This window comes from Lutra lutra, chromosome 2 (assembly GCF_902655055.1).
Source record: "Lutra lutra chromosome 2, mLutLut1.2, whole genome shotgun sequence".
In the NCBI taxonomy this organism is placed as follows: domain Eukaryota; kingdom Metazoa; phylum Chordata; class Mammalia; order Carnivora; family Mustelidae; genus Lutra; species Lutra lutra.
The window spans coordinates 112,718,308-112,733,196 of record NC_062279.1 but is presented as its reverse complement, the minus strand read 5'-3'; the positions used below and the strand labels follow the sequence as shown (position 1 = coordinate 112,733,196).

Below are 14,889 nucleotides of genomic sequence, written 5' to 3'. Positions count from 1 at the left end.
TCTGAGATGAAAATTCTCATATATTTTTTTTTTAAGATTTTATTTATTTATTTGACAGAGAGAGATCACAAGTAGGCAGAGAGGCAGGCAGAGAGAGAGGAAGGGAAGCAGGCTTCCTGCTGAGCAGAGAGCCCGATGCGGGACTCGATCCCAGGACTCTGGGATCATGACCTGAGCCGAAGGCAGCGGCTTAACCCACTGAGCCACCCAGGCACCCGAAAATTCTCATATTTTATCCATTTGTCTGAAGCTGCCTGTGTCTGTAGGTGGTCAATGTCTACATTCTAAATGTCCTCACTACTGAATTACTTAAACTATTAAGTTACTAATGCATCGGTGTTTAGGATCATGCAATTTCATGCACCAGAACTGACAGTGTTCCAAAAAGCAGGTGAAAAGAACCAGTCGTAGGAGCTACAGATTTCATTTTTAGTAGCACTCTCTTAAGCTACATCAAGGAACTTTGTTGCCATCTTCTCTGTGCTACAGGGAGCAGAGGGCATACAGAGCGAATGCTCTTGCACAAATGAGCGATCAGTGAATCTATTAACAATGACATTCATTGAGTTCTTATGCCAGGCATTGTTCTAAGTGCTGTACATGGATTAACTAATTCAATTCTCATAACCTCCACGAGGGAGGTTCTATTACGACGATGCCCCTTTTATCATTCTCTAAACTGCATCGGGGGATCTTTTCAAAATCCAAATTTCATCTTTTTCTACCTCCCACCTCTACCTCATACTGGGCTTAGGATAAACATTTTAAAACAAAATCCTTAATATGGCTCACAGAGGGCTGCAGGATCTGATTTTCTCTCTCAGCCTCATATTTACCCCATTTCCCTTTCATGTTTCAGCTCCCAGATTTCTTTTAGGCTCTTGCCTGTGTTATTTCATTTTCCCAGAGCACACTGCATCTCCTCTTTCCCTGATTTTTATGTTAATTCCTCTTTGTAAGAGAACAGTTCCTGGAGGGCATTATGCTAAGTGAAATAAACCAGACAGAGAAAGATAAATACGGCATGGTATCACTTATATATGGAATCTATTTCTTCTTCTTCTTCTTCTTTTTTTTTTTAGTTGAATTTACAGGAACAGAAAGTACAAAAATGGTTCTCAGGGGCTTGGGATGGGGCTGGGGAGGGTGTAGTGCAGTTGGCAGGGGGAGCGTGAGGGAAACTGGGAGAGTGGGGGTGTGTGAGGGAAACTGGGAGAGGCTGATAAAATACACAAACTTCCAGTTTTAAGACCAGTAAGTTCCAAGACTCTAATATATAACATGATTACTACATAGTTGATAACACTGTACTGTACAACTGGAACTTGCTACAAGAGGAAAACTTAAATATTCTCATGAAAAAGGGGGCGGGAGAGAGAGAAAGGGAAATAAAGGTACATGTGAGGCCGTGAACATGTTAATTAACCTGGCCTCCTCTCACAATGCATACATTTATCAAATCATCACATTATACACTTCAAATACCTTATAATTTTAAAAATAAATTTTAAAATAATTACTATTAAATTAATTTTTAATAATAAATTAATATTAAAATAAATATAATTTTAAAAATAAAATTATCTATGAGTTTAAAAAAAATACACCAGAAATCAATTCAGCCATCACTTCCTCAGGTCTCTCCCACTCCCAACCCCATCTTCGTATCTCTAGCAAATATTAGTGAGCACATGTTCAATACACAAATACCTGCTGAGTGACGGAGTGAATGATTACTCTCAATTTTCTATTGGCAAGTTTTATTCAGTTTATTTAGTGTCATGTTTTCACATTTTTGTTTTATTTTGTGATCTCTGCCTGGAAGGATCATTGCTTTGAGGTCTTCCTAGCATCTTACCTGCTGAGGAACATATATGCTGTGTTGTGGAATCTGAGGTAAGTAGTGCTACAAGACTATTTTAACTATTTGCTGCCAGAGTTGCTTATCCTCCATTTTAACTCTGAAGGATAGAAAAAGTAGGGTCTTCTGTATGAAATTTGAACTTGATTTCTATTAAGAGAAATGTAGAGTCATCTTAGCCATTTTAGTCTTCTCTCTACAAGTCTTGCCTTTCTACAAATGTAGTTCCTTTAAAATACAGTAATAGTGGACATGGATATGCGTGTGAAGTGAGAAATAAATAGGACATCTACCATAGATAGAGATTCAATGATGTTTATGTCTTACTTCATTCAAGTCTCAGGACAAACTGATAATGAGTATTCAACCTTTTCATACTATATGAAAATAAAGACATAAATGAACATAAAGACAAAATATGCATATATTAATTTTCTTTCAAAAATGGATCATTGTTTATTTTATTGCAAATGAAAATATTATCATGTCTTTTCAGGCATGTGTATGTGTGTGTATGAAAAGACTAGAACTTTTAATGTTGAAATTCTACTAGAATGTGAGATAATAATTCCATTTTATGCAAAATTTTAAAGACGTCAATTCTCATCATTTCTCTAAACATATCAGAGAATGAGGAATTGGAGAAAGCATACTTCCTTTGTTTAACTTGGAATGTTAAGCAACACAGATGCATTTGCAAATGTGTAATCACCCAATAAACTGATTTGCAGAGTCAAAAAGGTTCTGTAACACAAACATGATTAGACTTTATTTTATTAGCTCTTAATGTCCTAAGTTCTTTCTTATCCCCGGCCAAATGCAAGCATATGCTTTCACCTTAACTTCGAGAGAATTTATGTTACAATAATTTTCTTAATTAAAATAACCAAGAACCTTATTAAGAAAGAACCATATGTATACATTTGGAGAAAAAAATGCTGAAAACAAAACAATTTTTTTTGTATCTGTGATTCCAGATCCCATTTTATACACTGTGTGTATGTGTGTGCATGGTGCATGTGTGCGTGTTTGTGTGTGTGTGACTGAACAGAATGTTCCATTATGAGTTTTTGTTGTGAGAGCCAGGGATAGCTCCATGGCCATATGGAAGCAATTCAGTATAATGGGTATGCTGGCCAACTGTGTAGGTTTTCTTCCTCTTCACAGCCCAATTCAAATTATTTGTAACAGTGGGTGAGGGCCAATGAAGAAAAAAATTATTGGAAGCTATAGCTGCATAAGATATTTATCATTGCATATAGTGGGCACATGCACCCATTAAATTCTACAGATATAATTAATGATCATGTAATCTTGCAACTGGCATTAATGGTCATGGTCTAAAAATCTAAAAGCTAAAAAAGTAAAGTCTAATCATGTTGTGTTACTCATAGGAAAGTCTTCTTTTTGGAATGAAATTTCCCGGATTGAAAGAACAAGGAGTAGTGAACATAAATAAGCAAAAGGATTCAAGAAAAATAGAGGTAAATTTTGAGTAAAATATGGTATGAAGAAAGCCAAGTCACAATATCTTATTTGGGCTAACTCACCAATAAAATAAAATGAAAAGAAAAAAAAAATGGTCCTAGAATCCTCATGATATTGAAACATAAGAAATTTTTTTAAAAAGTAGAACAAAGCAAACACTGATAAGAAAAATGTATCAAAAAGATATCACAAACTAAACTTCAGGAAGTATATTTAAGCCTTCCATTGGATTAAGAATTGTGTTTGATAAAAGAACACTAAGAGAGTGGATGGCTGAGTGAAAAAGTCCCCCAACTGTGGATAGGTGTTCCAGTGTACATGAACCCCTTTTACTTGCAAATGCCTAACTTTTGTGGAATGTTTTTAGTTATTCCCAGCATCTGAGCAATTAGACCTGGAAAGAATGGACTGCATCTAAACCAGGAACCTGGCTCTTGTGGGGGCTAAATAACACCGTGAACCTCCCCCAGAAGAGGCAGAAATTGTGGAGAAAGCTTTAACCAGTGAACTCTGTAGATTATTGGAAGGAAGGTGTCCATTCCAAATGGCCCTGGGTTTGTGACTCCATCCCTAATGTGGTACGAGACCTTAGATTTCCTGCTTGTGTCTCAGTTTTCCTTCTATCCAAATGAAAATAATTGCTGCTAATTCACAGCATTGTAAAGATAAAAAAGAGATTAAATAACACATAAAAAATATACTTAAAAATTAAGAGACTGAGTGTAAGGTATTACTATGGGGTTGTAATTTGGTGGCATCTGGAATCTATCCAGACCCACACTTACCTCCCTAGACACATACTTCCACTTAAAGAGTCTTGTGGGAATTTCTGGCCCACCCTTTCTTCTAATGAAATCACCTTCTCCTTTCTCTCTATAACTATTAGGGAACTCAAACACCCCAGGACCCACTGTATAAGGTAAAAGATAGTCAGAAAGCTATGGTTGATAAGTTTTACCATACCCATATTCCATGATTTCACTTAATTTTTGCTGTATGGAGATATTACATATTCTAGAATCCAGTGTGCTTATTTTATTACTGTAGTAAATAAAATATGCATCACATGATGCATAAAAAACATGCAAAAAACATGCAAAAAAGGATATTTTTAAAGTAACTATTTTATTACAAGGGACATTCTGATTTTAATGATTTTACATTAGAAAATATGATAAAAATCTAACGGAGAAATACTCTTATGTGAGAAACAAAAAGTGACATTTTATTGTAGAGAAAGTTAAAGAGGGGAAATTTCTCAGGCCAGATTTCCTTGGCAGCAACAACAGAATCTCTTCATGTTTGGAACATTTTTGCAGAGCTATCACATTTATAGTTCACAGAAAACACTGAGGGGAAATCCTTCACCTCACACCTTTCACATGGATGCTACTTCAGGAAAATCTGCTTACTTGCACCTTAATAGGGTTTGGACCAGAAGACGAAGGAATGATAAAAACTGTTTTATAGGATCTGTAGGGAATGTATAAGTGTTATAGGAGCTGAGAAGCAGCTTTGCCCAGGGATGAAGATTATAAGCAAGTGAGTGAATTATTTTTGTCTCAGTCTGTCATCTATAATGACAGAATAAATGAAGATCAGGAGAATGTACGTAACACACTGGAGATAGTGCCTGGCAGTCAATATTATTTATTGTATTATTATTAATGTCTACAGTTAAGAATGATAGGAATACACAACAAAGCTTATTCTTACACAGGAAGAATATACATGTGTATGTTTACCCTCCAGTCATAAATGTGCAAGGTATTACATCAAATTCTAAAAATGTAAAAAGAGTGAGAAAAATTACACTCTCCCAAGAAGCATATCACCTTGCAGAAACTGTAGATATATATCACAAAAAGTAAACCTGAGGTAGGCAAATATCATTCAGGCAAAAAGTGCTACAAAAATTTAAAGGAACTCATCACTCTGGGAGTCTTTAAAAATTTTTTCAAAGTTTTCTTTATAATATATAATTGGAACAATTTTTTTTTAAAAGTTGTATCTCTGGGGCTCCTGGCTTGCTCAGTTGGTTCAATGTCTGACTCTTAGTTTCGGCTCGGGTCATGATCTCAGGGTGTGAGATCTAGCCTGACTCTGGGCTCCAAGCTCAGTGCAGAGCCTGCTTAAGGTTCTCTCTCTCTCCCCCTGCCCCTCCTCCCACTCATGCACACTCAGTCTCTCTCTCTCTCCAAAATAAATAAGTAAAATCATAAATAAATAAATAAATAAATAAAATAAGTAAAAGTTGTATCTCTAAGTCTAATAGGTTTATAGACTATAAAAGTGACAAACAAATGCCAGTACAAGTAGCTAGGAAGCATCCCAGCATTACTTTTGTAAGATGGTCTACAAGATGTTAATATGCCTAGTAAAGATTGTAGGAGAGTAAAGATGGGTCAGAAAGCAAGCAACCATCCTCAATGCAAATAGCATTCCTGCAATCATTCTAATTTAACTTCCAGTCCCATTATTCCACCAAAGAGCTTTCATGGAGGTCTTAATGAGATCTTCATGCTACCGAATCCAGGAGAGCAAAGAACCAAGCCACGGAGCTACATAGACTGAGCAATATTTAAAATCATACAGACAATTGACTCAGTTGAGACCACACTGCTACCTCTGCTGAGCACAGAAACTTAAACATGGGTTGAGGGTTATTATATTGATCACATAATTCTACTTAAAATACTTAAATTGCTTCTGCTGGTATTCTGGAATTCTTCCTGAGTTAAAGACTCTGCCTACCAAAACTGGCACTGTGTTTATGTGAAGGTAAGCCTCCCATGGATTTTACAGTTTAGGTAGCGAATGCAGAAAAATCCACAATGTGTACTTCTCCATAACCTATGAGCCCTGTGAATGTTTACTGAACACTTATTCTTTGGAGCTTTCCAGAGAGTTTTTTAACTTCTTGATTCAATAATCTTAGTGGTCCATTTCCAAATCACTCAGAAGTTTGTCAAAGGTAAAGTACTATGCAGCTATCAATGCTCCTATAATAACAGAATATCCTGCATCTGCTTTGCACTCTCAGAAAGATATAGAAGGTATATTTGAGTATAAAATTCAAAATTTATCTTGAGCATTTGGTATTCCTATGACCCTTCTCTGATTCTCAAAAGGAAGTGTCTACCATGAGCATAGTCCTACCCATCCACCTGAGGTCCACTGTCACCAAGTAAGAAATCTCTATCTTAAACAAGACAGGACTAATGAGAATCAGGTATGATAAGGACTCCTATCCTCTCCCAATGGCCCTTGAAACCGTGCCTTTAGACTTGTTCACACACAGGATCAAAATAATCAACCTGTTTTATATAAATTCCTGTATCTTAATTTCAATCACTAAATTATATTTTAAGTAATAGTATTTTTTGTTCATTGGTAGTAAAGGCCACCTAAATTCAATATTGTAAATAATGTCAGAGGGCTTATCAAATCACTTAGTCATTTAGAAAAACACCCTAAGTTTTAATTATTAATTTTTCTCCAAAACTTTCTCACAAAATAAAATCAGTTTGAAGCTATTTGTCAGGATTCCCTATAATATGAATCTAAATTGAGCAAATTAAATACAATACAAGTAAAGATTACTTTAGTCTCTCAATGACAATATAAATCTTCCTGTAGGATCTGTTATCAACTGGCTTGATTATGGCTATAAAGAACGAGCTCATTGACTCTTGAAAGCAAATTACTAATTAAATGGTTTTAGCCTGTTCTCCTTGAAAACTCTCCAAAGCATATACATTTCCACTAATCACAGTATGATAACTGATAAAACTTTTAACAAGCATTTATCTCACAGGATTTTCTACCTATCAACTTTTACGAAATCGCAATGTTGAACTAGTCATTTTGAGAAAAGTAACTAAGTTCTTTTTATAGATACTAATAGCACTACCAGTTAGCAGGTAAACTTTCCATTAAAAGGAACCTCCTATGGGCAGTCAAACTTGACCAGGCTTTCATTTCCATGCTTCCTAAATACACAAACTCTTGATTTATGCTAATAGTTAGATCTACAGTTAGTGACTCTTACCGCAAAGTCCTTATATCCAGTTTTCTCTTACATTCTCTAAAGCAGTTCTTCTCAAAGTGTTCCTGAACCAGCGTGTCAGCATTATGTGAGAACTTGCGAGAAATGCAAATTCTCAGGTCCCACTCCAGAACTGAATCACAACCTAAGGTTGGGCCCAGAATCATGGGTTTCAACAAGCCCTGCAGGTGATTATGATGCCAGCTAATGTTTGAGAATCTTTGCTCTAGAGCAAAAAGATGTTCTCTTGCTATTCTAAAGAAAAGGTTTTAATCCCTTACTTTAGAGCAGTAAAATCTTTTGCAAGTCCTCTGTCTCTAAGACCAAGACGCCATTATACTTTATAAAATATATGGGAATTCTTTACAGATGGTAACAATTTAAAAACTTTTTTCATATAGGGGCACCTGGCTGGTTCAGTCGGTTAAGCGGCTGCCTTCAGCTCAGCTCATGACCCCAGGGTCCGGGGATGGAGCCTGGAGTTAGGTTCCCTGCTCAGTGGGGAGTCAGCTCTTCCCTCTCCCTCTACCCCTCCCCTCTCGTGCACTCTCTCTCAGTCTCTCTCTCTCTCTTAAATAAATAAATAAAATCTTTTTAAAATTTTTGTTCTTTTAGTGAAGTTTCTAGAATATGGCATATTTTCAATAAATATTAAAAAAGAGATGCATATTTGGGTTTTAAAAGAAAAGTGTGGTTATTTAAAGTAGTATGCTATTACAGAAATAAAAATGTCTTCTCTGTCATAATTTCAACAGGTTCTTCCCTATAATCAAAGTCCAAGAAAATAGGGCTGATTCTCACTTTTGCCCCATAGTATTTGATGGATCCAGAACTTGTGACATTTATACCTCTAGAACCATGACTACATGACGAATGAATGAATGAACTAAACAGGTACAGATATTTCTACACAGAGGCCTTCAAAAGCAAGCTGGTGAGATTATCCCAAAGAATAGACAGACAGGAACTGATTTATTTTGCCAATAGTCCCTGTGGCATGGCCTGTTATATCAGAAAGGCTAAAAACTTCAAAAAAGAGAAAGAAGAAATGGATTTATGAAGAAATGCACCTCATTCAAATATATACAGTTTTAAAGCTGTAGCTTAAAGTATTGTACCAAAATTGATTTTATTAAGTTGGTGGTCCATATAAGTAGAGAGAGAAATAAACTTGCAGTTGACAGATTTCTATTCATAAAAAAAAAAAAAAAAAAAAAAAGCACCTCAGTTTCTACATAGAAACATAATAGATACCAAAGGTAAAGCTTTGGGCAAAGCAATATTTTTTCACTCAGGAAATAGGGATCCAGTTTATTGTTATTATATGCATCATAAAGCTGTGGGTCACGAATTTTCCTGTTTCCTTCAGGAGTTTTGTAAAGTCCATATTTGGGATGTGAGGTAATTAGTGTGATTCCCACTTCATAGCAGATCTACTGGAATGCTAATGTCTTGAGACTGTTTAAAATTTAAGGAGAGAAAATACTTTTATAGCACAACATAGAACTCACATGAATAATTCATATTTCACAGATGTCACTGTCATTGTGGAAAAAAACCACTTTATAGTCTTTTTTAATGCACTTAGAATGAGAGACCATTGTTTTCAAATTTTCGGTGATATTAAGAGGGAGATCATGATACATCAAAGAAAGAAGAAATATCATTGCATGAGTTAATAAAAATAATTGACCGAAATAAATAATAGAAGTATTTATAGTAAATCTATCTACCGCCCAACAGCTGCTCAACGCATTAAATCAGTTTCACAGAGCCGTTCTAATTTGAATTCATTTCCACAAGAGAAAATCTGAATGGAATACCTGAGACTGGGCGTTAATATTGGCTCCTTCCTTGACAAGGACTTTGACAACTTCTGCTTGTCCGGCCAAAGACGCAATGTGAAGGGCCGTGTTTCCCTTCTGTTTTGGAGAAACGGAAAAGGCAATGTCAGAGGTTTCCAAATTTTGTAGAAAATCAAATGTACAGGCACTTTCAGTTTGGCTAATGAATTACTTCAAGTGGTTAAAGTTTGTCCTTCTATCAAGATAGTAGCCCACGTTGGGAAGGGATGGTTGTCTGCCATCAAAACACTGAGCCTCCCATAATCGCGTTTTCCTTTTCTAGCCTTCACAGTTCTGGGGCAGTGTTTAAGAACAGAAGACTGAGTACTTACGGAATCAAATTTGGGATTTGTGCGCGTGTGTGTGTGTGTGTGTGTGACAATTTATTGCCTATAGTAAACTTGTATTCTAACTTTTCTTTGGAATTGCGAGAGATATTTTGTGTTTAAATTTCCACTGGAATCTCTGTATATTGTGAGCAGGGCCAGTCTACACTTTGGCAACTATGCATGCATGAGGTGTTAGAAATCCAGGTTAACTGGCCATATTCCTAATTTATTCCAGCGCTCTTTTTGTCTCTCCCTGATCAGAGTAATGCCCCAGCTGGAGGCTTGAGGGCCTGAAGCTACTCTGCTTCTCTCACAACCATATTGTCACACTCAAGCCCTGGTCAACAGGCTTGATTCTGACTGGCTACTGGTTTTCTCCACATTAAAATTTTACCTTCCAAAGACAAGGATTTGTCACCACTGACGATATTTTTAAAAAATATCTCTTGTTTCTGAAATGATGCCCCAAAGACAAGATTCAAATATATTTTAGTAAAAGGAATATCAACAAAAAAACCACAACAGCTTCTAACATATCAAAAACCTTGTACAGTTCTTTAAAAAGGAGTCCAAATTCTCTACATACACACATTAGAGTGACAAAATCTAATTTTCCCAATAATTCAATCCATGATTCAAACTCTTCTCCATTACAGTATAAAAAATTCTGCATATTCTCTTACCAAGTTAAATGAATACAATAAAAGATATAACAAAGCATGAAAATAACTTGTCCATTTCCACTAAGAAGTTTACTACATCAATTTATATTTTTTTAATCAATTAACTTTAGGAAAATAGGTGTTATTGTCTATAAAGGATTATATCAATCTATTCTCTCTGTGAAAAAAGACAAAATATTAGAAACCAGGTACATAGAATTGTTCGGTCTCATGTTCGATAAAACCCTAAAATGAACCAATTCCAACTTTCTGCAGTTTAGTAATAAGAGTTGCATATCAGTTCTGTATTGTCCAGCATTTTGGTGTTCCAGCAAACCTCTGCAATGTATAACCAGAGAAAACAACTTTAAGTCATTTCCTCTGTTCTGAGGAAATAAATTCTCCCAGCACAAATATTACCTTGGTGGCAGAATCCACAGAGGATCCTCTTCCCAGCAGCTCCTGAACCAGGCCCACGTGACCCTCCTTGGCAGCCAGGTGGAGAGCATTGAGTCCATTCTGAAAGAGAAGCAAACAAGACTTCAGAAGTAGAATAATGGTTGTGAACAGTAGCTGATTTCCATGCATGGTTCTAACCCAGAGACTAGACAGACTTGGTTGTACTTTTTCTTTTTGCATTAGCTTGAGATTCGTCAGACAGACAAATTTCCAGTGTTAGTGATTCACAGAGGAAAAGAGGTAAATATTCATTAGAAATGTGGATTTGGCAACCTTATCCCAGCAAACTTTTTTTTTTTTAACTAAGAAATATCTAAATAATTTTCTAATGAGAAAAAAAATAAGAGCAACTCTGTATCATTTGTTGCACCAGCCAGAAATAAAATTCTTTCCAGTTTCTAGAACACAGAGTTTAAACAAATCTTACTTTTTAACAAATGGGAAGGAAATGTCTTTTTCATAAAAAGTGATTAAAAAGCCGTAGGACAATTCTAAGGTAAAACAACTCTGCAATAACAACTTTGTACTTAAAAGACATTTAGTATCATATCACTAATTTGCCTTTAGGTTTTTTCCTCCCAAATTTTATATTTTCCTTATAATATGATACTACTGTAATAACTGATTCACATTTATCTAACTTCTTAAAAAATTACTCACCAGAGCACTGAAAGAACTCGTTGACAATTTTACTAAATATGGTATCTACATACATTATATTGATCTCCCCCAGAAATGACTTAATCGGCCAATCAGGAATTCCCTGATCAGTACCAATGAGGTGATCTTTCACATGGGTCCTCTCCATTCCCCAAAGGAAGATGAGGTTATCTGAATGTTAAGACCCCTTGCTTTTTCCCTAAAGGAAAGTGACCTTGCCTGGCACATTACTTTGCTCTTGCTAAGAATTTTCTTGCCCCACCTTCCTTCCTATAAAAACCTTCCATTCAGTACTACTTCTTTGAGTTCCCCAATACTTGCTAGATGGGATACTGCCCTTTTCACTAACTGTTTAATAAAGCTAGCTTGATCTTCAAATCTAATTGGTTGAATTTTGTTTTGTAATACATAATAGGAAACCAAATACATATACAAATTCCTGGATGACAAATTTCCTGTTTGCGGTCACTATATATCCTATACTGAACTTTTTTCTTATGGAAGGCATTCAGGCTTTTATATCTGGTTCAAAAACAAAGTAATGTTTGTTTTTCTCCTTTGCAAACATGGTCCTGGTTTTCAACAACATTTCACTTTGAGCAGCAGATATAGTCGTACTATCAATACAGGCATGTCATGGTTTCCATATATTACTGGCACAAAATGATAAGAATTAAAGTGCTTTCAAAATTTGTTTTTCCTAGAAAATTTAGCAAATGAATCAACAATTTAACAGAAACTTGAAAAAGACAGTTCTAGGACTCTGTTCTATCAGCATGCAAATAATATTAACTGTGTTAACTATATACAAATGATTCAACAAATATAAATTATTTTCCACTCTCTTCACCTGACCAAAGTTGTTTTCTTTTTTTTTTTTTTTTTATTTGTCAGAGAGAGAGGGAGAGAGAGCGAGCACAGGCGGACAGAATGGCAGGCAGAGGCAGAGGGAGAAGCAGGCTCCCCGCCAAGCAAGGAGCCCGATGTGGGACTCGATCCCAGGATGCTGGGATCATGACCTGAGCCGAAGGCAGCTGCTTAACCAACTGAGCCACCCAGGCGTCCCCAAAGTTGTTAGAATTCTGAGTTATTCAACACCCAGTCTCATTGGTAACAGGCAGTACTTAATTTAAATAAACATAAACTACTTCACAAATAGTAAACTCATTATGACACAATGAAGGGAAAGCAGTGTGATCGTAGGTAGGAATTTTTAAGGAGATAATCAACCCAATATTTTAGACCCTTTAACTTTACTGTTATCTTATATTCTATATATTTTTCAGCATGGCATTTGTTTAGTTTTCCTAAGTTGCTTACGGGAAGAAATGTTTTACTCTGTGTCATGAGCCATTACATAAATGTCTTTCGAGTTGGATCTGTTATTTCAGTCAGTAAGAAACAAATGTTAAAATCACTGAGAGTTGTTAGATGGCCTAACAAATTAATAGTTATTCATTTTTTAAAAATATTTTATTTCTTTATTTGAGAGACAGCATTAGCACACACATGATCAGGAGGCAGGGCAGGATGGAGGCAGAGGGGGAGGCAGAGAGAGAATCTCAAGCAGACTCCCTGCCCAGCCTGGAGACCACCTGGGGCTCAATCTCAGTACCCGGAGATGATGACCTGAGCTGAAACCAAGAGTGGAGTTGGATCCTCAACTGACTGAGCCACCCCTAGCAAACTTATATTTAAAGAATTTTTCATTTTCAGATGTCTATTATAAGAAGTTGCCCTTCTTTTTCCTCAATTTTTACCTCTGGTCCACCTGAAGTTTCCACTTGAGAGTTTGAAAGGACCTTTGAGACATCTAATCCCACCATTTACCTAAGACTCTGCCCACCCCATGTCTGACACACAGTATGTACTCCATAAATACTGTTGGATGAATGAATGAACCTAAAGAGAGCATAGAGGTAATATTTTGGTAAAGATTACATTTGCAAATAATCAAAACTATGTTTTTTTTTTTAAGATTTTGTTTATTTGAGAGAGAGAAAGAGAACAATTGGGGGTGGGAGGGGCAGAGGGAGAGGGAGAAGCAGACTCCCTACCGAGCAGGGAGTCCCACTGGAGGCATAATTCCACAGAACACTGGGATCATGACCTAAGCTGAAGCAGATACTTAACCAGCTGAGCCACCCAGGCACCCCCAACAAAGATCAAAACTACTTAATATATTCAAAAAGAAAAGACTGAGTTGTCCCTAGAATTTATAAGCTTTCTATAGATCAGGATTTTTGTTCAAATGGGACTAGATTTTTCTCCAAATGATTGGTTTGGGGATATTTTTTCCAGGTATTTGAGTCCTATCCATAGAACATCTAGACTTACTCTGTCCTGGAATTGTCGTTGTCACCAGCTAGACTCCAAGATCTGACCTTTATTGCCCACCTGCTTGTACCCACCACCTTTGTCCCATGGTTTTCTTTGAGCTCCTTTCCAGCTTATCTCTTAACTCAGGCAAGTGGAAACCAAAACTACCTCTCCAGCCATGGAACTGCCCTGGCAAGACCACCAGCTGGCCAAGACCACCCAGACCAGTTTGAGCTTAACCCCTGACTCGAGCCTACACAGGTAGACCATGGAGTGACCTCTAAGATGACTGTCAACCAACTTTACCTCATTATAATACTACTGTCTCCACACAAGGAGGAACATAAGCTTCATTTACATAACAGACAATGTGTATATAGGTATGTTTCCTTAAGGGGCATTACAGGGTCTTATGCCTGCCTCTCTATATGAGGACAGGGCTTCCCTATCTAAATATTCATCCTAACCCTAAATAAAAGGAACCCATTCACCCTGGCTCAGGGAAATCACAGCTTTGGAAGTTATTCTCCATGATCTCCTTATTTGCTGAAAATAAAGTTTACTTCGTGCGACAACTCCAGCTGGTGTATCTCTGACTCACTAAGGAGAGAACTCAGGTTGGCTCAGTTACACTTTCTTTTTTCTAAAATCTGATGCCATATCATTCAGTAAGTTCTTACCTGAGGGGCAAACAGTTGTCTTGTTCAAATGATAAAACCTCTCCATGTATGACTTTCTGTATTGATCCACTCTTTCTTCCTTTCTTTTTTTTTTTTTAATAATCTCTACACTCAACATGGGGCTCAAACTCATAATCCTGAGCTGAAAAGTTGCATGCTCTATTGACTGAACCAGCCAGCCAGCTGCCCCCCGTTTTGACCCACTCTTTATGAAGTTCCTCTTCAAGACTTATGAAGTTCATCTTCAAGAATGGGGAATCATTTTATTTGTTCTTCTGCAATTCTCTTTTAGTTTTGGGGGGAAAAAGTATTTTTGTTAAGTTTGATACCCCATTAGAATTTTCTCATTGACTCACTTTGACTTTTTAGTAATTATTTAATCTGATGTCAATGTTTATTTAACTTAAAAGAAAAGTTTAACCTATTAATTGAAATTCCAGTTGACGGAACATGAAGGATTTCCACCTTACGTTCTTCAGAGTCCTTTAACCACTCCAAATAGATGAAACTGAAAGAGGACTTGAATTACCTCCATTCTG

The 14,889-nt window shown here is 36.5% G+C and overlaps 1 protein-coding gene across 18 annotated transcripts in view; it reads right to left on the bottom strand.

The window, feature by feature from the left end:
* The window catches only part of ANK2 (ankyrin 2), a 235,435-nt gene that overhangs the window by 167,112 nt on the left and 53,434 nt on the right, over nucleotides 1-14,889 (bottom strand). For all 18 annotated transcript variants that reach the window (XM_047718252.1, XM_047718253.1, XM_047718254.1 and 15 more), the window contains exons 3-4: nucleotides 10,653-10,751; nucleotides 9,221-9,319 (exon numbers count right to left, since the gene is read on the bottom strand). In XM_047718252.1, the coding sequence (XP_047574208.1) occupies nucleotides 9,221-9,319; nucleotides 10,653-10,751 (198 nt within the window). The remainder of the gene's footprint in view (nucleotides 1-9,220; nucleotides 9,320-10,652; nucleotides 10,752-14,889) is intronic.